Source organism: Dryobates pubescens, chromosome 4 (assembly GCF_014839835.1).
Source record: "Dryobates pubescens isolate bDryPub1 chromosome 4, bDryPub1.pri, whole genome shotgun sequence".
NCBI lineage: Eukaryota > Metazoa > Chordata > Aves > Piciformes > Picidae > Dryobates > Dryobates pubescens.
In genome coordinates, this window is record NC_071615.1 from 9,884,809 (window position 1) to 9,912,601 (window position 27,793).

The 27,793-nt window shown below is 52.5% G+C and overlaps 1 protein-coding gene across 1 annotated transcript in view; it reads left to right on the forward strand.

Moving 5' to 3' along the window:
* HS3ST4 (heparan sulfate-glucosamine 3-sulfotransferase 4) overlaps nucleotides 1–26,762 on the forward strand; it is a 60,205-nt gene extending 33,443 nt beyond the window's left edge. The window contains exon 2 of the mRNA XM_054180468.1: nucleotides 23,005–26,762. Within this exon, the coding sequence (XP_054036443.1) occupies nucleotides 23,005–23,641 (637 nt within the window). The 3' untranslated portion in view covers nucleotides 23,642–26,762. The remainder of the gene's footprint in view (nucleotides 1–23,004) is intronic.
* The last annotated feature ends 1,031 nt before the right edge of the window (nucleotides 26,763–27,793 follow it).

The window sequence follows — 27,793 nt, forward strand, 5'->3', positions numbered from 1 at the left end:
ATCATTGTCAAATCCCACTTCAATATGCACCACAGGAAGGAAGCCGAATACTAAATTGATTTCTTTAATGGGAAGTGTTCTTCAGGAGATACCAACCTGTGTGGAGATGCATTAATAGGATTACAGTGGAGACTTTTTAGTTTGTTTGATTTGTTTATGGAGATTCCCTATCCTGACACGCCTGCCGTGCACTGCTTGGCCACACCTGTTGCAAGGCAGCCCCACTCTGAGGAGGATGTCTTCCTCTGGAGATGGAGCCCATGAACTTTGGACCATTCCTTTGGTGGGTGTGCCAAGACATCACCACAGGAGCAGCCTGGGAAGCAGCGGCGTTTGCCAAGCACCAAAGAGCTCACCACACCATACTGCCCAGAATACTGGGATGGGACCTGGGAGCACTTGGTGTGTCCCTCCTCACCCAGGGCTTGTTAGACTGCAGGCTGTAGGACAGCAGCCCTTCGGGAGGGTGTGGAGAAGCATCTGTGGAGAAGCAGGGGAGAAACCTCCACAGGCACAGAGCAGGACCAGGCACATGAGCAGGAGGCTGAGCACAGTCCAGGCCTGACCCACCTGTGCCATAGAAAGCAGAGCAGGGGGTCACACCATGGGTCTGGTTCTCACCCTTGTCCTGATGGTTGCAGATGCTAAATACTGATTGGCTGAGGCACAGTGTGGGTTGGGGCATATGGGTGCTGTGCCCAAGGCAGCCCACAGTCAGGAGCACTTGACCAGCAGTGCTGGCCAGCACCCCATGGATGGTGGGGCTGGTGGCTGAGCATGGGGACAGCATGTGCCAGGCAGGGAGGAGGACTGTTTGCTTTCCCTGGAGCACAGGAGTGCTGTATGTGATAAGGTAATTACCTTCTTCAGTGTAAGCTAATTGACAGAGAGCTAATTAACTTTTTAGAAGTTGCTCTTTCCCTTCCCTGGGCAGGGTGAAATCTCCTGGAGCTTTGTTCAGTGGCTCCTGCTGAGGTGGCTCAAGCTCTCCAGAAGCAGGTCCAAGGCTTGGCTGGGAGTTATGAGCCAGGGCAGGTGCTGCATCAGGGGGCTGGCAGGTGGGGTGAGGAGCTGTGGGGCTACACCTCCACCGAGGGGCTCATGGCTGTGTCCTGGAACAGGTGTTTTTCATGGCAGTAGCTGAGGCAGGTGTTGCTTCAGCACTCAGTGGTGAAACTGTCCGTGTCAGAGCTGTGGGCTTCTGGAGGGTGCTTTCCAAGCCTGGCTGGCAAAGCTGAACCCTTGCGTGTGACAAGCCGAGGATTTGTGTCTGCAAACACAGAGGAGCTGTGTAGGAGGCTGAAGGTTTGCTCCTGGCAGCAGCTCTGCATCCACTACAGGTTGTTGCTGCCCAGCTGAGGATCTCTGTATGGAGCTGAGAGGCATGGAGTGTCCCAGGGACTGTGCAGGGGGCAGCCACCAGCCATCAGTTACCCCTCATGCCTAGTGGGGCTGGGAGCACCATTGGCCAGAGACCCCCAGCTCCAGTGTGGACCCAGGCTGGCCACTCTCCAGAAACCCATCAAAGCTAGCTGGATTTATGGTGCTTGAAAGCAACCTAGTGCACATGAAGTCCTGCTGCCCAGGATCTGCAGGGCCATTCCTCACACCCAGCCAGCAGTGCAGGAGAGACAGGGGGTGCCTTCCCCAGGCTGGAGAGGCTCCTTCAGGGACACTTGCTTTGCTCACCATCTGGCAGCTGCTGCTGCTGCGTTGCTGCTGTCTTGTCAGACACATACATGCACACACAGACATGTCTGCACACACAGACACGGGCAGACACACAGGCACTCTTTCCCCACTGTAAAATGAGAATTCTGAAACTTCAGCCCAATGCTGAAGCCATTCCCAGGTCCTTTGCAGTGTCACGGCTTCTCACTTTATATCTCTGGGAGTCTGACAAGCCGTTTGGCATCCCCAGGTCCCACAGCCATCCCTGGATCCAGGCTTAGCTCCTCAGACTTTGCCTGGCATGCCCCATTTCCCAGCCTCAAGATTTCTGTAACCCCTCAGGAGGTGAGATGGAGATGGCAAGTGGAGTTGTCAGCAGATGACACGCTGAGCTGAGCATCTCTAGTCACAGCTGGCAAACAGGACTTGTAGATGTACTCAAAGATGCTACACGTTCCCAAAGGCTTTGGAGCTGATCTAGGGGAGGGTGCTGAATTCAGAGACTTTGCTGACCCAGGTTGGAATACCAAAGAAAGGAAGAATTCTGGTCTGCCATTACAGGGAGCAGGGGATGCCCATCAGTTTGCTTGCACTGCTTCCCTGCCAGCTGCCCCACATCTTCTCCACTGCTGGAGCAGTAACAGGACCCAGGCAAGTGGCAAGAAGGTGCTGCTGTGATGGATAAGAAAATCACAGCGGTAGTTAGGGTGGATTATGGCTTTTTTCTTCTCTGACAGGAAGGAGACATCTTTCCTTATGAGCCTGAGATTGCCCAGGGCAGCCACCGCTACCATCCATCACTGCTGGTCCCCAAGCACTTCCAAACTGGAGATGTGTTTAGTCTGAAACATGTCCACACGGGGTGAGGCTGCCAAGAATCCCTACAGTGCCCAGCCAAGCAGGTGGAGACTGCTCTGCCCTAGAGCTTCATCCCAGGCATGGAAGTTGTCCCTGTCCCACTGCCTCCAGTGAGCATTGTCCACCACTGAGAGCTGCAGAAAGCACAGCAAATACCTGGAGCCTGGCAGAACCCCCTGTGATGGCAGAAATTGCTGCTCAGCCTTGGGCCTGCAGGCTGCTGTTCCCCAGGGTGCAGAGTGGGCATGAGGCAGGCAGCAGAGAGCCAGGGCCTGGCAGGGCTGCCCTTTGCTGGGTATCAGGGTTCTGCAGCCAGCCAGCAGCAGGGTCGCCATCAGTTTGCTGGAAACTTCTGGTGAACTTCCAACCACAGAAAGAGAGATGCTTCCTCTAGAGAAGCTGGTGGAAATGTGGTGCCCACTCTTGGAATCAGAGCTGCTTGCATTGTCCCTGGCAGCTGGAAACTAGGATGGGCATGAGCTCAGAGGGGTGACAGCAATGGCAGAACCACAGTGGCATGCAGTGTGCCGGGACAGTTGCTTTAGGTAGGATGGGGCACAGGTTGGCATTCCCATGGCTCATAGTGGCACTGCTGGTTAGAGTGAAATTGCTCATGGTACAGAAACCATCTGCTACTGAGGCTGTGGCCATTTTCTTCCATGCAACTTGGGGCTTGTCCAGCCTGTCCCAGTCTTGCTCCCCAGCCTCTCCGCAGGCAGCACCACACTGCCTCTGCCAGCACCAGGGCCCCGCTCTTGGCAAGCACCAGAGATTTTATTGGCTGTTTGCTGACGGAGTTGGAAATTAACGTGATTATTTTGCACAGTAATTGGCAGCATGTGTGGTGAGGAGATCAAAATGCAGAGGAACTCGAAGTGAGGAGGCTTGGCATGGAGTGAAGCGTTTGGGAAGTTAAACAGGGTGTTTAATGCCTTGGAATGGTGGTCTGCAGCCAGGGTCCCTGTTGTGTGTGTGATGTCCTCCTGTGGCTGGGGTATGGTGGAGATGGGGCTTCATACTGGGCACCGAGCAGCCAGTGCCCCTCGGGGTGCCACCTGCATGCCCACCCTCCTGCCCGCGCCGATGGCAGGCACCCAGTGTGCCGTCTGGTATCCGCTGCAGACAATGGCAGGCGGAAGCTCTCCCTCCCACGGCACCATACGGTGGCTTCTGTCACTGTGCCACCACAGGGAGAGGATTTCAGATGTGACAAGGCAGGTTCCTCTGGGCTGCATCCAAATACCCACCTAAGAATAGTCTCTCCCACCAGAAGGTTGGCTGGTCCCAGCCTTGGCACCCTCATTCCTCCTCCTGTCACCTGTTACCAGCTGCTGGTGATGGATGTGTGCAGGGCCTTGGTGGCATTTAGGAAGCATACAACACGGTTCTTCTTCAGTCTCCATCTGCAGCCCACCTGCACAGAGGCAGAAGCTCTGGGTTCACTGACCTGCTCCTTCCCCTGTTCTAGCAGCCCCCCTGCTCTACCCATACTGTCTGGATGTAGCAGCTTTACCAGGTGACAAACCTGGCTGGCTTTGTGTCACACATGGCCACAGCTGACATGCAGCTCTCAGGATTAGGTGGCAGAGTCCCGGTGTCAGTCAGGATATGGCAAATCCCACGCACAGCACGGGGAACTTCTGCTCAAGCACCGCAGGCAGGAGCCTTACTCCCTGTTTGCTTTCCATGGCAGACGTTTATCTTTGCACCAATGAGCTGGGGAGGGTTTCTTGCTGATGATAAGCCCAGCATTAGTATGCAGATGAAATGCAAATCGGCCTAGATGAGACATCCCGGTCGGCAGCAGAAGTCAAGGATTTCATCCAACCTGATCTTGGACATAGCTTAAGCTCCTCGAAACACAGCCATGTAACTTGGTGCAAAGATTTCATCTCAATAACCCTTCCTGTCAACAAGCTCCAGGAGCCTTTGTTTGCTTTTGTGATGATGCTCAGGCTGAGGTGAAGTGCTTGGTATCAGTCTCCATGCCCAAGAGCATCCCTGCTGCGCTGCCGCAGTGCCCAGCCCTGCCTCTGCCACCAACCTCTCTTCAACAGAGAAGCCAAAGCTTCAGAAGAGCCACCCAAGCCCCAGATTTTGAGCAGAGGTGGCAGTGACTGTGATTTCCTGTTGCAAGTCTCCAAGTCCAAATAAAAGTAATAATTCATGGGCTTCAAAATTTGTCAACTGCCCAGCTGAGAGCAGTTGGGGCAGGCCCAGCAGTGATGCCAAGTCCAGTGACTGCAGGGTCAGTGCTTCTGCAGATCCCACCTGAGAGGTGCAGCTGGCACCCACAGCAGGGAAGGGCTGCAGCCAGCAGTGGGGTGGGAGCAGATCTGCTCCTTGCTGCCCAGAACTCCATCAATTCCTTTGCCAGGCTGGGGGTGATACTGGGGGTATCCCCAGGTGACCATAGGGAAGGCACTTATGTCACTGTGCACCAGGATTCAGGGATGGCTTCTGCTGCGCAGGAGCCTCCAGGCCATGAGTTCCATCAGGCTGCTGCTCTCTGGGCAGGCTGAGGGGCAGGCTTGGGCATGGAGAAGCGGCAGCAATCAGCCTGCTTGCTAAGTGAGAACTTAATTAGCTTCTGTGTTAAATCCTGGTCCCCAGGAGCTGTGTATAGGAGCTGTGGGGACAGGAAAGCTTCTCCAGTGAGAACTAGCAGGGAAACTGTGTGCTTCCTAGGCCTTCCTTCCAGAGCTGGAAAGCTTTCTCACCAGGAGCACGAGCCAAGAAATGCTGGCAGTGCCAGGCAGCTGAGCACAGCCCTCACTGCTCCATCCTTCCGCATAAATTACCTCAGGCTCTGAGCTAAACAAAGGGCCCTGAAATAATTCTGCATTTTAATAAAGTCAGCGTTGGAGCTGCTGTCATCCTCACAGAAAGGGAATTTGCATTTCTTTCTGCCAGCTCACTCTGCACAGCCTGCTGGCACTGGGGACCAGCCACGCTCTCCTGCACCCCACCAAGGACTAGGGTTATGTTTTGTTGTTTAATCACTGTAGCACCAGAAAGGCAGCACAGAGCTGCTCCAGCCCCAGACTTGGGACCACACCAGTATCTCAGAAGCCCTCCAGTGTGCTGCTTGTCTAAAACATAGTGCTCAGAACACTTCTGCTGGTGCCCAAGCATCTCTCCAGCCCCCCTGGCTGCTCTCCTGCGCTGCCCCACAGCAGCATGTGTCTGGATCGAGGGAAGGAGAGCTGGCACCAGCACTTCTGCTTTGTGTTTCTGTAAAATCTGGAAGGAAATGAGCTGCAGCTTCTCCTCCCAAGGGATAGGCATCCCCAGGGCTCAGAGCCCATCCCTGGCTGTGCCTCCTGCAGACAGCATGCAGTGAGCTGGTGAGCACCCTCTGAGCATCCAGTGAGCTACCCAAGGGAGCTTCCCTGCCTGGGGCTCCTGCAGCCCCAGGATGGCAGCAGGGTGCATCCCATGCACCCCTTCTGCAGCAGTCTCTTCACTCACTTTTCTCTGCTTCCTGTGCTGGGCACACTGATGATGGGAGGATTCCAGTCTGGGTGCTACTGCCTTTCCTCATGGGAGATGAGACTGGGGCTAAAGCTGAGCATGTCCTGTCAAGGTCCTGGGGTCTTCAGCAGGGCCAGGAGTCCCTGCCTGCTCCCAGGGTGATTCCCTTATTTTGTCAGGCTGCTGAGGGTCTCCAGCCCACAGAACTCTGTCCCTCTGGGTCAGAGCTGCTGCAAAGCTCTGGCAACAGTGCCCTGAGCATTCCTGATACCCAGGAAGGGCCGGTGTGTGGGGCTGGCAGCAGCTCCCACCCAGTCCCTCTCCTGCATCCCACCTCCATCCTGCTCCCCCCTGCCATGCCAGAGCCTCCCGCTGCAGGGGAAAGCCCTGCTCAGAGCTTTGGGCATGTTCAATTACTGTCAGTTAATGATGATTAATTTACAATTAAGGGCCTCTAAAGGGTAATGTGTGTGTGTATTAAATAAATATTGATCTTTCATTTGTGGCCACAGACATATTACCCCCGCTACGGGAGGCGCGGTAGTGCCAGGAACCAGCTGCTGCTCTCCCAGCGTGGCGTGGGGAGAGCTGAGGAAGCTCTCAGGAGACTGGGAGCTGCCAGGACAGGAGTGCCCAGCACAGACTCATCCCAGCTGGGAGCTCTGTGGGCTCAGGGATGGATGAAGATCACTTCTCCCAGGTGTTCCAGAACTGGCTGCAATTGCTTGGTCCTGTTTCCAGGTGCAGACGGTTTGTGGCGCATGGGGGTGCTGGGAGCTGGTGCTTTTCCTCTTGGCATGGCCCTAATTGGCCTTGTGAAATTAACTGCCCAGAGCCTGTCATGGCTTCGTTAGCAGCCAGATGCTCCCCAGACTCCTTATGGAATGCACAATGTGTTTTTCACCCAGTGCTGGCCATGTGCTGGGGTTGTTCTGGCCGGCACAGTGACACCATGGCCCTCACACACATCACGTGTGCCAGGGGAGGGCAGGTGTCCTCAGAGTCCTCCACAAAGGCACCTCAGGTGGCATCTGTTGGGGTCTCACGGGGGGATTGGTGAAGGTGGCCAGGAAAGACACTCAGGAGAAGCACTGCGAGGAGACGAGCGGTGCAGACTCGGGGCTTGGCTTCCAAGTGAGCTCCATCCCCTTTGTCACAGTCCCTCCTCAGTCTCCCTTGCCCTTGGCCATCTCCAACCCATGGCTCCTCTGCTGCCCCAGGCTTTGGCCATGCCTGAGCCTGCTACCAATAGAAGATTTAGGAGGAGGGCATGACACCCGCCCCACCTCCTGCCACGTCCCAGGCAGCTTCTGAGTGCAGGCTGCTCCTTTTCCCCAGCACATTCCCAATGGCTACCCTCTCTCCAGGAGCTGGCCCCTTTTCCTCTGCAGTGCCTTTCTTGGAAGCAGGCTCACAAGGAGAATATTGTCTCTGGCTTTCTCTTTTCTTTGAGGCATGTATTTAAAATGATGCTTTTGTTCCAAATGAATGAGTTGCTTCATTCAGAAGTGCAGTTTCTGTTTTTGAATCAGCGGAGCTGTTTATGCTCATGGTGTCCATAAAACTGTTATTTTAGTCCTGACACTGATGCTTATGAATAAAATTTAGATCTCATTCTGAAGTACATTAGCTGCAGCTATTTGGCTTCTTGTTAAAGCATTAATTTTTATTGAGAAGGCTACACTGCCAAGCTGCTCCTTCTGCATCTTGCAGCAAACTAAGTACCTCAAAGTACAGGCTTTGGTGAGACCAGACCCCAGCTTGTGCCCCCTGCCTTGTACCCTCTGGTCCAAACACTCACTTTTGTGGCTGGTTCTGTTCTGCTGTCGGATCTCGGAGGGACCTTCTCCATCACCCTGGCGAACAGGGGACACCGAAGCAGCTTTGCCCAGGGGGCCCAGGAGGTGCTGGGGGTCTGCTGGAGCCATCCTCGAGCTGGCACTGCATTACCTATTCATGACTGCTGGATGTTTGGTGTGCTGGAGCCAATTAGCTCTCCCATGTATTTATTGCACTTTTTTGCTTGAAGCAAGCTGTTAAATGTCAAAAATACTTTAGCGTTTTAGCAGAAAGATAATTTTTTAATAGATTCCACCTACAAAAAGGGGCTGACTGGCAGAATATTAAACTTAGGGAGATTTATTTTTAATCCGTGCCTCCAAACAGCTTGAGATAACCATTTCTGCCTGGCTCCCGGCTGACTAATGCCGCTGTCCCTTGCCTGGCCTCCTCGCTCGGTGCGGCAGCAGCTGTGGCCTCTCACATCCCATTAACCTTGTCTGCAGAAGGGACACCTGGCCAAACCTGAGAATTAGCTCTTGTAATTAGGAGTGTAAACATCAGGCACTGCCCGCTAACCATCCACCCCTCCCATCCCCGCCTTCTCCGGGTGCTCTCAGGGCAGAGCTCTCCAGACGGGCTCTTCCCGTCGTTAACTTCCCACACACCAGTTTCCAATGGCATCTGAATTACCAGGCATAGAAACCCCACATCAAGCCACCAGCAGCTTTGGTTCTTCAGGGACCAAGAATGGCATTTTGTGGGTGCTGGTTGCACTCCAGGAAGAGGCAGCAGCTGTCAGTGGGGCTTGCCAGGACCATGTGGTAAGTCTTCTTCTCTTTAGAGCAGCTGATGGCCGTGGCTTGTGTCTGGTACCAGCAGAGCAGTGGTGTTCTTAGCAGTGGTGATGGCTGTATCCTGGCTCTGTGAGCTGATGGCACAGCAGCAGGCTGTTTCCTCAGTGAAGCTACCTGTGGTGGCCCAGGATACCCTTTTGTCACCTTGGCCCATGGTCCTGCTGGGTTTCATTTTTAGGCTAAGCAGTATCAGTCTGTTCTCAGCATCTGTAGGAGCTCCTTGGTGCTGGATGGAGCAATTAAGGCATTGTTCATAATACAGCAGGTTCTGAAAATTGAGGTGACTTCATTTGTTTCTCAGTAATATAATGAGCTATTTTGGGTGCTGCTAGATTTAATGGCTAAATCAATATGTGTATTTAGTGTTGGGCTTTATTTTAGCACTAAGTGACATGAGATAAGCAGACTTAGAGAGTGTTAATTGGTTTGTGTTTAGCATTTACACTAATCAGAGTGTGCAGTGCTGCCCAGGGCTCTTCAGTGCTGGTAATTCTGTTTATCCAAACCAGGGATTGTTGACTCTATTGACTGCAGGGTATCAGGCTGCTTTTTTTTCCCACTTGCTTGAATGTTACACTGATGTGTGAATTTCAGAGTCCTGGCTAGATTTAAGCTGTGTTTGTGTATGGGGAAGAGTTGGCTCAACAAACCCCTAAGAAAGTAAAACACTAACAGGCACCTGCACCTCTGTGTACACACACACGCAGTGTGTATGGCTACAGAGAGAAGATGGCTAAACAAGCCCTGAAGAAAACACAACACTAAGCGACACCTGCACTGCCAAAGCCACCAGTGGACACCAGTATTGCAAGTAAATTGGGTTTATTTTCCCTCCTTGGCTGACTTCTTGCTCTGCCCTCCTTTTGAGGCTGTGCCTAAGGGAGATGAGCCTGTGTTCCCTTTCCCTGCCCAGTACCTGCTGCACCAGGACAGAGCTGCCATCACTGGGATGTTCATGGGATGATTCCACCAATATTGCCAGGCCCCATCACTCTGTTTCCACTGCACAGGAGATGGAGTTTATGGGCTGAGATGTTTGTGCTGTGCTGCCTGAGAAGGGATCTTGTCCAGGTCTGCTGGGTACTGTGGCTTTATCCTGTGGGGTCTCTCCTGGGCACAAAATTACCTGGTGTGCCAAAAGCCTCCTCTACAGCCATTGCTGAGCTGCCTGGCTTGGGCTTACATCTACCTAGTACTGACAGGAGCAGATGTCTATGGCAAAGCCTGCTGGAGCATCCCAAAAGACAACTCCAGCAGCACACCACAGCTGCCTTCAGAATAGCCTGAAAATGGCCTCTCCACTGCCACCCTCCTTTCACTGGCTCTTTTGAAATGGAGCTGCCTTTGGATCATTTAATTTTGACCTAAACGTTTCCTTCACAGCTGAGGTCTCAGAGAGCACAGGGAGCACAGATCTCTGGCTCCTGGCCCCATGCTGAGCCCTGCAAATAGAGCTGTCTGCTGGAGGTACTGACAGCCCTTCCTACTGCTGCAAGCTGCCTCCTGGGCCATTCCCGTGGTCCTTCCCTGCTGCAGACCAGTGCTGGCTCTGTCTCCAAGCAGGCGGGCAGGTGTCACTGGTGGACATTGGCATGTGCAGAATCTATGGTGTTGTCCCCCACTGTGAGGATGCTCTGGAGGAGGAAGGTCAGACCCCACAGGCTGCTCCTTCTGGCTGCCCTCAGCTGTACTGAGAGGCAGAAGGAGATGAAATCCCTTTTATTTGCAGAGTGCTGTTTTATTGATTGGTGCCCAACAGCCCTTGCCTCCGTGGCGGTGCCCATGCGGTGCCATTGCCAGGAGGGGAGGGCAGGGCATGGCTGTGTGCGGTGGGAGCAGGGGCATGCCTGGAGCTGCTGTTACTTGGAGCTGCAGCAGCGTTTTGACAGCTCCCGAGACAGACATTAAATCACTTCTGTGGGGAGAGTGAGGGGATGTCACTGGGAAGGGATGTCACTGGGGTTTGGTAAGGAAGCTCGGCTGTGCCAATTGCGGCGGCTGTGTGATCCGAGTCAGAATGAGAATCATAAATCTTGATTATTCTCTGTCTCAGCTGATTTGAACCAAATGCCTCGGACAGGGATATAGTTCACATCTCGCTGAAAACTGCAAAAAAAACTGATTAAATGTACAAACTGATATAAATAGCACTCTGTCTGTGTTAATGCCCAAGCTGTCACTGTATGAGGAGGGGACAGGGCTCTGTCCCAGCCCGGAGCAGCTTCCCAGGCGCTTTCCATGGCAGCCCTCTCCCTGCCGGTGGTTATTTTGGTGCTGCCCCTGCCACACTGGCTGCTATTCTGGAGCTGTCAGTCACAAACAGCAGCTCTGACTCTGATTGCACTTTGCTTACAATTAAGCATCCTATAGAAAAATGGAAATGCTGGGTCATTAACATAAAGTAATAATAAGGTAAACCATTCAATTATGGAGGAAAAAGCACTTTGAATAATAAGGATATTGTATGCCTAAAAGACATTCAGATGCCAGTGTATTACCATTTTTGCATACATAATAAATGAGCTTAAACCCCAAAATAATCGACAGAAGCAAATAATAAATAGCTATGCCCTCGGCAGCAGCCTGGCTGTTCCCAGGGCAGGAGCAGCTCCTGGGTGGGAGTGGAGGGATCTCAGACTGGTGCAGTCCTTGGTGGTTGCTTTAAGGGTGTTTGGCCACCATGGGGCTCATCTGACTGGGATCAGGGCAGTGTAGTGTCACCTTTTAATGCTTTGATGGTGCTCTGGAGATGGAGATTGCCACTGTCACAGGGGCTAGGAAGAGCAGGAGCTGCCCGGAAGAGGCTGCTAAGGGGGCTGGGGCAGTGATAATGGAGAGGGAAGTGCTGGGGGCTGGGTGCAAAAACTGCCCTGCTGCAGACTGAAAATGGGGTGTTGTGTTTTGGACAGTTGTGTTTTGATGCAGTTGGGGAGCTCTGGCCACCCAGTGTCTAGGTGGAGAGACTGAGAACCTTGGGGCTTTGTTACGTCAGCATCCATTGTCTTTGAGAGCCTGTCACCTCCTGCCAGGGGCCTATGCTCATAACTGCCCAGGTCTGAGGAGGCAGAAGGGCTCTGTTCCTTGCTGCTCATCTGCCCAGCCAGGAGTAGTTGTGCCAGCCTTTATGGGAGGTTGTGCCAGGGGGTGACTCCTCTCCTTTCCCTGGCCACTGGCAGTGCCAGAGCTCAACACCAGGACGTGTAAAATTACTTCTGTTATTCAACCTGTTCTGCAGATATTGCTCCTCTGTTGTCCCTCTGTAACAATTCCCAGCCTTTTTTTACTTTTTCTCAGCTGTTGATAGCTTGCCTATTACTCTGGCACTAGGTTAGGATAACACCCAAAATACTTCTGCAGAGTGGAATGTATTTATATTTACATTTACTGCTTTCCCCTGAAAAGCTTTTAGCACGATGCAGCAGTGCTGCTTGCACTTATTCCCTGTCATTGGTGGGGATTTTCACCTGAGAGAAGGAAATTCCACAAGATGAAAAAGGGGCTTCTTGTGAGGTACAGCTCTGTGCCACCACGTTTTCATAATCTGCTTTTTCACCTGTGACTGAGACATGGATATTGGAACACCCCAAGCAGTAGTGTGTGTTTATTTGCTCATTAAGTGGCTTCTGTTTGCTCCCCGAATTGTCTGAACCCCTTCTGCAAGATGAGACCTCCCTTAAGTGAAGCTCTCAAAATCCAGAGGGTAGATGTGCTCCTCTGGGTTGGCTGCTTGTTTTCTCAGCCCCTTCTCAGGATTTACTCCCAGTGAGGGACATCCAGGTCTTCTCCCTTCCTCCTGTGACAGTGGAACATGAATTGCAAGCACTGAAGAGACTTGTACCTGTATGTTGAAGGGAAAGCTGGACTTGGAGCAGACTGCCTTGGTGGCACATTGCCAGGTGAAGGACTAGGACTCGCCACTGCCTCTGTCAGCATGTTCCTGCTCCAGCACACGTGCAAGAAGCACGACACTCAGACTAGAGCTGCTTTGCCTTAGCTGTGATTAATGCAGTGATTAAAGCTGGTAGACAACACCGTGAGGTTCCCAGTGAACGGCTTGCAGCGCTTCCGCAGCCAGGCTTAGTCAAAACAACTCTGCCTGCAGAGGGGTTAGAAATGTGCCTTTCCAGCCTTGCTCATAACCTGCTTCATGGCTGAGTGCTGACCAACCATAAATCTTGCACTAAAACTGGAGAGATCAGGCCAGACTTATCCCTGGTAAAACGATGTCACACTGAACAGGCTTCTCCACCCGGGGGAGCAGCTCAGGAGTCAGCACACCCTGGGCACTCTTCATGGCTGCTGGTGGAGAAGGTGGCAGTCATGGGCACACCCCCCCCCTCCCATTAGGAAGGCAGAGAAACGACATCAGCACTCTTAATCTGAGCCTGTCCAATCTGTGTGTGAGCTGTGCAGGCAGATAGGTGAGGGATTTTGGCACAAGGCGACAGCCACATCCCAGAGGAGATCCACTTGAGGAAAGAACAGAAGAAAGCAAGATTTAGCATTAAGATCATAATTTCAGATTGCATTGTGTGAGCATCAACAATCTATATAGATGAGAGTCTTTGGGGAACACCGTGCTGTAAGAGCTATCCAAGCCAGCCTGAACAGCCAGGGTTATTTTTAATTGCAGCTGAATGGATCTAACCTTGTGATGTCTGTTCACAAAGCATTGCTGGATTAATACAGGTTCTATAGTTGCTTCTGCTAAAAGACTTTAATGGATCAGCTTAGTTCCCTGCTCCATGATTATCGTGTTCCTGCCTGCCTATCATGCAGGAGCCAGATGGTCCCAGTGAAATCAGAGCATATTTATATTTTTGTCTGCTACTCAGCCAGCTGCCCACTGATTTTGTGGCATAGTGGTAGGAGGAGAGGAGCCTTCCTGGGTGAAGTTCACCCACCTCTTTCCCTAGCCCTGGTGTCTTCCTCACCTCCTAAAAGGTCCCAGAGGACCCATGGACAGGCTGGCTGGCAGGGCTTGCCTGGCTGGCCAAGGGCAGCAGCCCTGCTCCCGCAGCTCCGTTTCCTGGCACCGATTCAGCTGCTTCCTGGCGCGCGGGGGGATGTTTTGGGTTCTGTCGGCAACGAGAGCCATTAAGAAGGTACAAGTACTAAAGAGATCCTGAGCGATGCCTATAAAACCTCTGAATCCCTGACAGAATCAATAGTGGGCTCTCAGGAGTCACTTCTTATCCAGGCCAACTTAAGCAGATGCCAATGAGCCGTTAAAGATTTTGCATTTTGTGGAGACACCGAATCCCTTTCACCGCGATTGCTGAGTGAGAAGATGAAAAATCACATTAGGAACAGACTCAATTCCAAAGGCATTTTCCTCAGCATCTGGGAGAGTGGTTCCAGTGATGTTCACATCCTTCCTTCGGCTGTGTGCCCATCCAGTGCTGGCAGTGCCCAGTGAGCCTGATGTCATTGGAGCAGAGCCCTGTCCTTCAGTATCTGCCACAAGGATAGGCACAGAATCCTCTGGCCTCTACCAGGAAAGTAGAAGAGCAGGATGGGGAAGGAGGGAGCAGTGGAGCCATGCCCAGTGGAAGGGAGATGCTGGGGCTGGCACCTGGGATGAGATGAGGCCTAGTGGCATCCTGGACAGGAGCTGTGAGTGCGCAGCTGCCCACTGGCACTTCGCAGCAGCCTGTGCCTCAGCTCAGGCTGGTGCCCTGCTGCACACACTGGCCTCCTGCGGGGTAACTTTGCTGTGGACACAATTTCCAGTGTGGCATCTTGGTTACCATAGCAACAGGATGCTGCCACTCTCAGATCAGCTCCACCCACAGTTACTCAACAGGCACCTGTGTTGGTATGGCAACGCAGACCCTTCTCCATCCTGTGCCACTGCTGCGGAGGGCTGGGGCTGGGCTGGCCCAGAGTGAGCTTGAAGCATTGGGGGTATGCTTGGGGACACCAAGATGCTACTGAGCCCCAGCTGCTCCCCATTCCCCTACTGCAGTGGGAGACAGGGCTGATCCTGCTCGGAGTGTCATGTCCTAGGCTCATGAGTCTTACACAGCCTGGGAGAGCCTAAGGAGAAGCTCCACGGGGCCCTGTTGGAACAGAGCAAGGAAGATTCCTTGCAATCTCAACTGCCCCTCAAGGGAATGTTTTGCTTGGACAACAAATGGCTTTACAAACTCTGGAACCAGCAAAAGCTGCTGGTACTGGAGAGGGAAACCAGCAGTCCCAGGACCCCTTAATTTGGGGTGTTAAGTTCTGCCAGAGCAGAGCTCAAGTCAGAGAAGGGTGGTTCACTCCCTTCTCCCACAGCCACCAGCTCCCAAACCATTAAACTCTTCCAGTGAGTCTCTTGGGGGAGATCTGTTTTGCTTGAGCCCCACTCTGATCTGGCACCCGCTTTTCTGAGAGTGCTTTACAATTTGCATTTAATGTTTTTGAGCAGACATGTGGAAGCTGTTTGAATTAGAGCAGGATGAATCTATTAGGCAGCGACAGATGCAAGTTTTGTGTCTCTTATTAGAAGGGATTGGATTCTGGGGTTTAGTGATGTGCAAAGGATTGGACTTTGGAGAGATTAAAATTATTTTCAGCGTTAAGCACAATATTTCTAAGCTAATGCACTCAGTCTTGAATATAGATTCACAGACCAAAAAGATTATGAAACATTAAACCTATGTAAATTCAGCTGTAAATTTGTGTTTGAACAAATTCAACAAGAGATTTGACTTGGGGGCTTACAGCAAAGAGGTTCTGCTTTTAATGCGTGTTGCAGGCTTGGGTTGCGATGCTGTTCTCCCCTTGAAAGTCCCACGCCTGCTGAATTACTGGCAGGTCACAGTTGACAGCTCAAGCAATTATACTGGAATGTGTTAATAATAAAAAGGAAAATTACTTCATGTTTGTCTTTCCAGAAGACAAAAGCAGATGTTTGCTGCGCCCTGAGGAGCAGCAGAGATGAGCACCATGGGCAGGTGACGCTGCCGCAGCACCTGGCCGCTGCCTTTTTCCCATGGCAGCTGAGCAAATCCCTGTCCTTCTCGGTGGTTCTCCAAGGCTTGGGAGTTGCTGTGGACTTTTTTTTTTTCCCCCTCTTGTTGAAAACATGAAAATGCAGTTAACAAAGAGTCCTTTTGAGAGGGATTGCAGGCAACCTGCAACATCGTGCGCAAGCTGCCTACACAGAGATAAATGACAGCTGTGAGTGAAGGAATAAACAAGATAATCTGGATTTAAATAAAGCACAAGGGGATTTTGGCAACATGCAAATTCACCAATTTATAAATGTATCCTTTGAAAATAAAGAGCTTGTCTGAAGTCAGCAGTTAAGGACAATTACCACAGCACATTTTCCCAATGAGGGCTTAGAGCTGGCCTTTGCCACAAAGCAGAGGGGACCGGGAGCCAGCTGTCCTGCCCATCGTGGCGCAGCGCCCAGGGGCCCTTCCCAGGCACAGAGCAGGAAACTGAAGACACGACATCAGTGGGCCCCTGTCCAACTGGGGAACTGTGGGAGCTGGAGCAGTTCTTGGGGGCAGGCAGAGCACCCCTCAGCCTCGAGGACACAGTGCTGTGGAGTAAATAGGGAAGGACGGACAGACCAGAAGCCAAGCAAGCACCCAGTGGTACATATCTGGTTATTCCTGGCTCCAGGCTCAGCAGTGGCAATAGAAGTTTGATTTTGGCATTGCATAGCACAGAGATGGTGCTGCTAACAGGCACAAAGACATGAAGCCCATCCTCATAGCTGAGCAAAAGGAGCCCCTGGTGATGGATGGTGGCGGAGCTCCTTCCAGTGACTTGTCATCACCCTTCTTTTTGGGTGGGTAGTGATGGAGACAGAGGGGAGGCAGGAGGGGAGTGAAGACCAGTAGCAGAGCCATGAGTAGGCATGTCCCATTCCAACACTTCACCTCCTGGGCTGCTCTGCAGAAGTGCATCATGTGTGGTCAGCAGCATGGCAAGGCCTCTTCACTAACCAATCTGCCACTGAAAGGGAAAGAAATGCTACAAGAAAAGCCAAAGTGAGCCCAGGAGGCTGTGCAGTGCTCACCAGGAGCAAAGCCCTGGCTCAGCACCACTGATGGCCCAGCAGCAGCCACCAGAGGAGAGAGAGCTGCAGGGTTGCAACCTGCCTGAGCAGGCAGAGCTGAGGGCATCTGCCAGCACATGCAATCAGGGCAGAACACAGAGCAGGAGCTCTGTGAAGGTTACCTGCTCTGAGGAGCATTCCTGAGGCTTGGCTGCCTGGGGTTTGTGCTTTGTGACTCTTAGCAGCTGGAGCCAGCTGTGTTCTCTGCTGTGCAGGTGGCAACAGCTCTTGCCTGCAACAGGATGCACAGGACATGCTGGTTCCTGGGGCTGACAGGCACCAGACCCCTTCACAGCTGCCTCTGTGAAGTGGGAGCTCAGCAAGGAGGTCCAGGTGCCTGCCCAGGCAAGGGAGCACCTTGAACGTCACTCTGAAGCAAGGCACAGTTTGGAAAAAAGCATTTGAAGGGGCTCCAGGAGAGCTAGAGAGGGACTTCTGACAAAGGCATAGAGTGACAGCACAAGGGGTAGTGGCTTCACACTGGAAGAAGCTGGATTTAGATCAGACACGAGGAAGAAATTATTCTCCATGAGGGTGGTGAGGCACTGGAACAGGTTCCCCAGGAAAATTGTGGAGGCTCCAAGCCTGGAATTGTTCAAATCCAGGTTGGATGGGGCTTTGAAAAACCCAGTCTAATGGAAGGTGTCCCTGGCTGTGGCAGGGGGCTTGGAAATAGAGGAGCTCTAAGGTCCTATCCGAGCCAAACCTTTCTTTGACTCTATTATTTCTGCCTGTGCACACCAGAGCTGCAGGGTTCCAGTGCTCTGCAGGGCCAGGGGTGCCTCGAGGACAGGCTGCAGCTCCCAGCATTATCCTCAAAACTGTACAGCAAAAGCTGAATCTGCCTCTCCTCCCCTTTTAGGCTGATCACCACTTCCCTGCTGTCTCTCTTCAGTGCCAGCCCAGCTATCCATTTGTCTTTATTGTGCACCAAATTAAACACAGTCCTTAAATGTGGCAACCCTTTCAGATGATTAGCTCTGCAATATCTTGGCTCCTCTTTATTGTGATAACATCATCTGAAGGGGCTGCTGTAATTAACACTTTGTTCTTGCTTCTTTTCTAAACCCCTGGTGTGTTAGCTTTATAACTTGAACATCAGCTGCTACAACTTGCTTCCAGTGTATGGTCTGGAGTGTCCCCATCAAAGAGAGAAGACTTTGAGGTTTGGGCTTGGTTTGGGTTGTTAGCAGCAGCTTATTGAGATCATCGTTTAAAGTAGCAACTAAGCAAATATATTACCAAAGGCAAGGCAATAATCTTGCCCTGACCCTAGAGGGGATCAAAATCCTTGTTTACCAAACTATCCATGAAGGAGCTGTCACAGAGCATGGCAGTGCCAGGAAGGAGAGGTGGACATGCTCCAGGCTGTCACCAGCCCCTGCCAGAAGCAGGAGTGACAGGGATGCCAGCACAGTGAAGGAGAGGAGCAGAACTTTGACTCCTGATCCATTTTCACCTCTCTTAAAGCATTGTCATCTAAAACCCCTTGAATCACAGACATAATCCATAACACAGAGCAAATGCAGCCTTGTGGGCTGCAGATAGATCCCAGCTCTGGGGAGATACTGGTGGGGGGAAGCAGGATCAAGCACAAGACAGACCCCATCAGTAACACCCAGATGCACAGCCAGAACACTGGTTCAAGGGGCAGGGACCCAGCCAGCCCTCAGTTTCTCTGAGCTTTGGGTCTGAGCCTCCACAGTTACTTGTTTGCAGCACAGTGTTGTCAGCTGGGAGAGTCTGGATGTGTTATCAAGCCTTAGTAAGCCAGAGGTTGTGGTTAGACCAGTCCAGGGAGCAGCTGAGGTGCTAGGTGGCCATGTACAGTGTTCCCCAACCTGGGAGTACCCAGGGCCTCCTTGTCCCCCACTCCCTGGAGCTTCACTGTAGAGCAGATGTGTCCAGGTGGGCCAGAGCAGGTCTATGTCATGCCTAGGGGCAGAACAGATGAGCCCTGTTGTCTGAGAGTCCATTGCTCATAGTCCAGCAGAGCTTTTAGCATCTCATAATTGCCACGTTTTGACATTTGACAGCCTGCTGCTTGCTGCCAGGGTGTCTGACTCAGAGGAGCAGACACAAGCCAACTCTGCTTGCCTAGTGCCTCCTTCTGCTCAGACACTTACACAGGAAAACAGCTTCTCCTGTCTTAGAAGCACAAACAAGTGTGCAGGACTGCTGCATGTGTCTCAGGGTGACTGGACACCAGGGTAGTTCCCTGTTATGCCCATAATGTGGGTTTGCTGTCATCCTGGTGGTTCCATTTGTCCCTCTTGTCTCAAAGCACTGATCCAGGCTCACAGGAGCAGTAAGAACAGCCCCAGGTCAGCCTCCCCAGAGCTTCACCACCATTGTCAGCTGGAGACCAGACATGCTTCTGGCCTGGAAAGGATATTGTGGGAGAGCCTGTCATGAGCTGAGACCTTCAGCATTCCTGTGGAGAGCAGGAGAAGGGAGCCTCAAAGCTGGCCTGTCCTTTTCAAGCTTTACTGTGGAGTAAAATGAAGATTAGGATAAAGGGAGAAGGTGGAGAGGTGCATTCTCCCCTCATGGAGCAGAACAGCAGTGACTGCAGAGGCAGAGTGGAGGAGGAACACTGCCCGAGCAGAGAGACAAGTCTGTGGACCCTGTTTCTGTTTGATGTCTTTGAGCAGAGGATTTAGCAAGATGGGAAGGACTGGTTACCATCTCTAGATCTCCAACTACAGAGACTTGGAATATGAAACATACCAAACTTTCCACTTCAGTATTTGATTAAATCTTCAGTGATGGGACTCAGGACAGGAGCATGGACAGAGTAATCTCACAGCAGGACCACCTTGGTCCTTTCTCGGGGTCTCTCATTACTGACCAGCATTCAGGACAGGCAGCCTGGCAGGAGATGGCTTAGCCAGCATGCAGGCTGTACTTGTGTCTCTGGGGTGGCAGCTGGGGACTGGGGGAGCTCTGGGGTTAGCTCGGGCAGCCAGCAGCCGGGCAGAAGGGGTCTGCAGCTGGCTCCTTTACACAGGAGGGGCAGACCAATGCTAGCTGCAGCTGATGATAAAATAACTTTTGTGGAGCAAGGAACAGAAGAGTAACACATTGATTTTGGTAATTAATGGTTCAATACAAAACTGTTGTGGGAGTGCCCTGGGCAGAGGTACTGGATTGGAAGTGCCTTTATTCCCTGGTGTCAGTTCTCTGCCTCACTCCTCTGCCTGTTCTTGCACAGCCTCGGGTGCTGGATACTGCTCAGCTGGGCTGCTGCTGCTTCTCAGGAACTGCCACTCCTGGATGCTCCTGGGGGCAGGGATTTTGGCTGTTGGGGCAGTGCTCATCCCAAAAGGGATGGAAACCTCCTGCAGCCACAGCCAGAGTGCTTTCCAGTGCCAGTCCTCACTGGAGGTGGATTGCCGCTCTCCTCAGAAGCTGGCAGTTGGCGCTGGGGCTGTGAGAGCAGCTGCATGGAGCAGTGCTGAGCCCTCAGCAGTTGCCAACTCTCCTTCCCTTCAGTCCTTCCTCCCACTGTCATACCAAGGCTGAGACCTAATTTCCATGCAGAAGTTCTAGCAGTTCCAAGTTGGTTAAGCAATATATTAAAAGAGGAAAAATTGCAGAGGAGATTTCACACAGCCACACTGCTGTTTTGTGGGCACCATGGAAAGGATGAGAGCAGGACAAGATGGGTGTGCAGGACTGCAGACACCTTGCCACATTGAGAAGGCAGCTCTGGTGGGACACAATGCCAGTGGGACGCAATGCTGGAGGGATGAGCTTTCTAGCACAGCCTGGCCACCACTGTGCTGGACCTGAAATGTGTGAGTTGGAGGCCTGCAGCCCTACTCCTCTAAAATCCTCATTGCCAGGACTCAATTGGAGATTCCTCAACAGGAAAACTGCAGGAAGGGGTGGGGGGTAGATGGAGAGCCGAAGGACCCTCTGACCTCTTCATCCAAAAAAGGCTGGAGGCATGAGCAGCCCTGTGGCTGCACCAAACCCCACTTCACTGTCACCTTGAAGGGAGACCTGGCAGCATCTAAATGAAATGATTACACCAGCAAGAAGCACCCAGACTGTGGGAAGCAGTTGAGCATGAGGAAAGGCAGAGGGAGCTGGGTCTGTTTTGCTGGAGGAGACTGAGAGGTGGCCTCGTTCATGTTTCTAAATATGAGAAGGGCAGTTTTGGGAGGACTCCAAGCTCTGCTCAGTGGTAGGACAAGGGGCAATGGGTGCAGGCTGGAGGAGAGGAGCGTCCACATGAACATAAGAAAAAACTTTGTCACTGTGAAGGTGACAAAACACTGGAACAAGCTGTCCAGAGAGGTTGTGGGGTCTCCTTCTCAGGAGACATTTGAAACCCACCTGGATGTGTTCCTGTGTCACCTGCTCTCAGTGATCCTGCTCTGGCAGGGGGCTTGGACTGGATGATCTTTTGAAGTCCCTTCCAACCCCTAACATTCTGTGATTCTGATTCTGTGATTTAGGAGCCACAAACAGGAGGCAGCTCTGCAGGCCAGGCTGGCTGGGCCCTGCCAGCCACTGCATTTGCAGGCTCAGCTGCACATCTCCTGGAATGGCTGCATCCTGGAGCTTGGTGCTTTGACGTCAGCAGCACTGCGGTTGCCAATGGCCAAGGTGCTCTCACAGGACCATTTGCAGCCTGTTGACACTGTTCCCTGTTCCTCACCATATGTTTGTACTAAAAATAGTTGCAATGTGAAGGGAAGAACCTGCAAGCCCCTGAGCATTGTCCTCCTCTGTGTCTGCTGCAGGGCGCCTGGTCAGTCCTTCCCAAACACAGCACCCTGAAGCACTCTGTCTTTGGGGCAAAATAGCCAACAGGATAAACAAACTCCATTTTGTGTGGGTGTGCCTAGGCAGGGGTGTTTGAAAAGGTTAAGATAAAAATATTGGGGAAACACATTTAGGAAGCAGCTAGGTTAACCATGACCCAGCAACGTGCTGCCACAGCCAAGAGGGCCAGTGGTGTCCATGGGCTGCATGGAGTCTGACCAGCAGGGTTGAAGGAGGTTCTCCTCCTCCTCTACTCTGCCCTAGGGAAGCCACAGCTGGAGTTCTCAGTCCAGGTCTGGGCTCTTCAGTCCAAGAGAGTCAGGGAGCTACTGGAGGGAGTCCAACAAAAACTGCAAAGATGCTGAGGGGCCTGGAGCATCTCTGTGAGGAAGAAAAGCTGAGTGCCCTGGGGCTGTTGAGCCTGGAGAAGAGCAGACCCAGAGGGGATCTTCTCAATGCTCATCAAGAGATAAAGGCTGGGGGGGGCAAGAAGATGGGGCCAGACTCTTGTTAGTGGTGCCCAAGACAAGAAACAACAGGAACAAACTGGAACCCTGGTCCCTTCTAACCCCTGCCATTCTTTTTAGCATCCCTGCTGCAGATGACACAGAGGCGCCCAGAGTGAAGCCCTACAGGACAGGGGGGCACAGTGGCATGACTGGGGCTGGGCATGGCCGTGGCACATGTAAGAACTGAAGGTGGGTGGGAACCTGGCTGATGGCACTGCCCTCCAGACGGCTACTGAGGAGCTGTTAAAGTGGCTGTAGTGCTCTTGCAGGGACATCATTTAACACCTTCTGGCTTGTTATGATAATCTTTAACTGGGGGCAGCTGGGACAAGCATTTACCTCTTCGTTTCTTTAGATATAAATGCTATCTGGCTGCAGTTCCACCTTGCAAATGGTAATATGCTATCCAGGAAACTCTTGCTCCATGCTAATTTATCCAGCAGGCGAATTCCTTTTGGCTAATAAAAGTGCTTGCACGGGAAGCTCAAAACCCAGCAGCGATTAATTATTGACAGAGCATGTGAATTAGAGATAAAAGAAAAGTCATTCTTTCTTACACACAAGATAGTAAATAAATTTAATTATTGTACTAGAAGCAAGGGATCTTATTCTGTATTAAGTTTTATTAGCTGAGACATTTAAAAGCATGTCATCATAACAAAAAGGTCTTGTGTAATCCTAACTGCACCACTCTGCTACAAGGCTCTGAAGTGAATGGGCTTAATTGAGCCCCTGGCAGCAGCTGGCTGCTGAGCAGACAGGTATTGTGCAGGTTTAGTGCCAATTAACTCCCATCTACACGTGCCCGTGGTGAAGGGGTTGTGCAGTGTGCTACCAAGGCTCATTTAACGCTTGGCCTGAGAAGAGATAAAGCCAGAAGTGCTTTGGTCGCTGGGGCGGTGTGGCAGCAGTCCTCCTCCTGAACGTGCTGCCAGCGCCTGCTTGGGGCAGGAGGGACGCCGAGGTGTCTGCCCGTGCCTGGCCCCTTGCTAACCACCCCTCCTCTGCTTCTGTGCAGGAATGTGATGCCCAAGACGCTGGAGGGCCAGATCACCATGGAGAAGACCCCCAGCTACTTTGTGACCAACGAGGCCCCCAAGCGCATTCACTCCATGGCCAAGGACACAAAGCTGATCGTGGTGGTGAGGAACCCGGTCACCAGGGCCATCTCTGACTACACCCAGACGCTTTCCAAGAAGCCTGAGATCCCCACCTTTGAGGTGCTGGCCTTCAAGAACCGAACCCTGGGGCTGATTGATGCCTCCTGGAGCGCGATCCGCATCGGGATCTATGCCCTGCACCTGGAGAACTGGCTCCAGTACTTCCCCCTCTCCCAAATCCTTTTTGTCAGTGGTGAGAGGCTCATCACTGACCCAGCAGGGGAGATGGCCAAAGTTCAGGACTTCTTAGGCCTCAAAAGGATTGTGACAGAGAAACATTTTTATTTTAATAAAACCAAGGGATTCCCCTGTCTAAAGAAGCCAGAGGACAGCAGTGCTCCCCGCTGCTTGGGCAAGTCCAAGGGTCGAACTCACCCCAAAATAGACCCAGATGTCATCCACAGACTGCGGAAGTTTTACAAACCCTTCAATGTCATGTTCTACCAAATGACAGGCCAGGATTTCCAGTGGGAGCAGGAAGAAAGTGATAAGTAGACCCACAAGATCAGGAAAACAAAAGGTCTTTTCTTTTGAGATGAGAACCGTCCTTACAGACCCAAAATTCGCTCGGAGCTGAGGCTCAGCCTTGCAAGCGCAAGACTCTTGCGCTCTCAGGGTTGCAGCCCAAGCTGCTCCAAGATTCCAGCTCTGGAACCTTAGTGGCATGTCACCTCAGGTTGCACATGGGCTGAGGAGTAGGGGGGATGGCTGGGAGGAGAAGGAGGCATTTGTGTCGTCATTTTGCTGCTGGTGTGCCGCTCACAGCCAGGCAGGCAGGACCAGCACCTCCTGCCACATCCAGCTGAGCAGGAGCGTGGCTCACAAAACCCAGCAGCACTGGGACAAACCCAGAGGTTTGAGTTCTCCTGCCCTGGCTTTTAGTTTTGCCCAAACAGCAGCATCAGATCTGGTGAATTCAGGACACATGCATTCACATGCACACTGGTACTTGTGTGTGGAAGGAATAAAGCCAGTTATGCTGCAGAGGAACTATGTACAGGAACTTCATTTGCACCAGACATTTCAACTACTTGTTGCACTAAAACTTCTATTTACCAAGTGCCACAAAACACCAGGGCCTGATCCTCCTCCAGCTGATGGGTGCATCCCCACCACTGGAACAGAGGTGTTCCTGCTTTGCTGGCATGCTCAGTGAGATCAGAACCGGGGCCTCCCCCAGACCCCCACATCCTGGGACCATCCCCAGGCACCTGCTCGGAGCACGCTGGGGCCTCACTGTACGGCCAAGCTGCCGAGGCACAGTGCAGAGCCTCTGTAGCTCCTCTCAGCTAGGCTGTGCCATGCCCTGCTCCATGGTTTGGAGCCAGGCCTTCCTGATGGGCACTGGGTGGCCCACCACAGGGCAGAGGTGTGGGGACAGCCCCAGTGTAGGGTCTGGGCAGGACTGACCCCTGGGGTCCCTGGCACTGCCTTTCCTTTGCACCTTGAAAACAAGATCTGTGCTGCCTGCTGCTGACAGTCAGGTTGGCAGAATGGGGGAGCAGCTTCACCTCTGCTTCAGAATTGCAACTCAGCAATTAATTCTGAGGGTGAGTATGGCTCTGCACAAGTATGTGTGCTTTCTAGGGGAAATGACCAAGGCAACCACATTTGCAAATCCTGGTAGATACTGCAGAATAAACCCATATCCCAACTGGATCATCCAGCAAGGTGCCAGGAGCTGCACACTGGAAGCAGTGGAGAGCAGACCAGCAGTGCTTTGCCACAGCTGTGCTGTTTTCATCGCCATCACACAGAGAAAACCAGCAAGAGAGGGAAATAAAACATGGAGCTGCTGCTGCTGCTGCTGCAGTGTTTCTTTTGCTTGGGTGACTTCTAATGGCACTCAAACATCACTGGCTGCCTGCTTTGGTTTAATGCGTGGTGAGGATGGCTCCAGGGGAGTGCAGCTGTGTCCCTCATCCCCTTTTGGGTGGCAGGTCCCTGGCTGTTGGAAGGCAGTAGAGCTGTGGTGTGAGATTGCTGTGGGAGACTCACTTTTGATTAAAGGGGCAAGAAATGCCTGCTGATCCAGCTAAGCAAATGAAATCAGTGCTGAGCTGGGTAACAAGCTGAGCCAGCTCTGGGTTTCGTGGCCTGTGGTGTGGTTCGTTACACCATGAAGTGGTGCTGGTGCCTTGGATTGGATGAAAAGAACTGAAGCCATTTGGAACATGTTCACTCTGGGCCATGCTGGAGGGGCACTGCAAGGTCCCTGCTCATGCCCTGTTAGTTCCTATTAGCCTGATTAGGTTAAAATACAGCTCCTGACACAACACAGGTTTCACAGACTCACAACCCCCCCAAATTATGACATGAAAATTGGAAGTATGTAATAGGAATTATGTCACAGTGTCTCACTGAAATGTCAGCTCAGCTCCTAAGTGAGAGCTGCTGTTCCACAGTTTGGTGCAAGCTGCTTGAAGGAGTCAGGCAGAGGACAAGGGGCTCATCCAGGCCCCTCACCACAGGGATATTCAGACATTTTTGCCTGTTCCAGGCTGCTGCAGCCATGACACCACTGGCATTGGTGGCTATGATTGGAGCCTGCTGGGGGAGATGGCAGGACCAGTGGGTCTGGCTCTGCTGGAGGGGCTCAGATATGGGGGAATGTCATCCTGGCTCATGGCATGGCCAGAATCTGGCAGGGCAGCACTGCGTGTGACCACAGCTGTTACAGCCATCAGCATGGTACTGGGCATTGCCTCCATAGCCAAAGCTGGGACAGTCAGCCTTCATCCATGGTTTATCCAGGAGCAGCTTTTCTCTGATCAAGGTCTCATTGAACTTGGAAGAGTCCTTGAGACCTCCCTCCCTACCCAGCAGGTCTCCCTGCAAGCCCAGCCCTGGTCTGGTCTGAGCCCTGCCCCATCATTTCTCTCTGGGCAGCTCAGGAAGGCTTCCCTGGGAAGCAGCTCTGGTCCCCAGCTGCCATCAAACCACTGTCACTTTCCTCATCATGCCCCTCGCTGAAGGGACAGAAGATTCAAACCTGTGTGTTTGAGAACTACAACTGAGTGCAGCACCTCTCTGGGGAAGCCATGGTGTGTGCTGGGCCAGGCAAGAGCAGCCCTCTTGCAGTGGGACCAGGTACAGTCATGCCTGGGGTTCAGTCCTGCAGCTGGAGAGAGGATATGGAGGAGGGATCCAGAGAGGGGTTCCCACAGCAGGGCCCCATCCCCAGGAGGAGCCACCCCATAGTTGGTGGTGCTGGGCTTGCTCCTGCCTCGCCCCACTGCCTCTGCTCCCACTCCTGCTCTTTCTGCCATATCTCCAGAGGTTTATTTTTGATACTGGTGCCATCTCCAGCTTGGGAAGAGCTGCTGAGCACCTGGCTGGGAGAGGAAGCCCTGCTCCACTGTCCCACGGACGGTGACCACCCCAGCAGGGCAGAATGGGACCCCTCCAGGTGCCACCAATGTGCTACCAGGGAGCAGGATGTGCCAGCCAGCATGGGCCGGGGGGCACAGGGGGCTCAGGGTGGTGGTGGTATCCTGTTCTGTTTTCCTGAGCTGTGCCCTGCCACTGCCACGCTTGAGCAGGGGCTGGCAGAGGGGTTGTATCCTGGCTGGCCAGCCAGTGGCCTGCCAGATGAGAGAGAGAGTCAGGTTAATAACACTTTTTTTCCACACCCCCCCTTTTTTTTTTTAAACAAACCTATTTAAATGTCAGCATTAGAATACACAGGAAATTGAATTTTGTATTTGATTTCAATTAGCAAAGCATAAATTATATTTAATTTTATACACAGACTGGGTGATTCATTGTTCTGGAAAAGCTGGTACTTCATGGTTCAGAGACTGGAAATGGAGAGTTAGGGGTTGGTTTGTTTTTTCTGAAGCCAAACTGCTGTGCTCACACCTCCTCCCAAACCTGTCTCTGTCTGTCGGTGTCACTCTGTACCTGAGTATGAAAATCCTGAACTGAACACTTGAACCCACAGCACTAAACAATAAAATGTTGTAGCAGCTGCATTTCTTGACTCCATTTCTCCTGCACACCCCCCAGCAGCACCAACACCCTGTGAGCAGCCCAGCCGTGGTGGGCACTCGCCAAGACCCACCCCCAGCCAGTCCAGCCACCAAGCAGGACATGGCCCCACCAGTGCCAAAGGGGCCAAGGAAAGGCACATCCCACAGCCAGGACATGTGCCTAGACCTAGACAGGGACCAGAACCAGGACCGGGACCAGGACCACCTAGACCAGGTGGGGGAGTTCGCAGCCTGTTGGGCAGCATCCCCGGAGATCCCCTTCATGGGATCAGGTCAGGGACCCATGGAGAGCAGAAGTCCTGCTTTCCTCTTTAGGGAGAGACTATCTACTGGCCCCCAGATCTGGAGCTGGCTCAACTGCAGTCCTGCAGTGGGGGACAGCAGGATGTGTCCATGTCCCTGTGATGAGGGACAGCAGGCATGGCCCTGCAGTGGGGGACAGCTTTCCCCACTGACCTCACAGCCAGGGGTGCGCCTCCCAAGGTCACAAAGAACAAATCCCTGAACAATGCCCAGGAAGTTTCATTTGCTGCTGGAGCATAAATCAGTGGATAATAAAAGGCAAGCAAGGGCCAGCTGCCAGGCAAAGAAATTAAGGGGGAAATTTTACTTGTTCATCTTATTTTGTGTGCACAATTTCCTGCTAGTTTGGAGG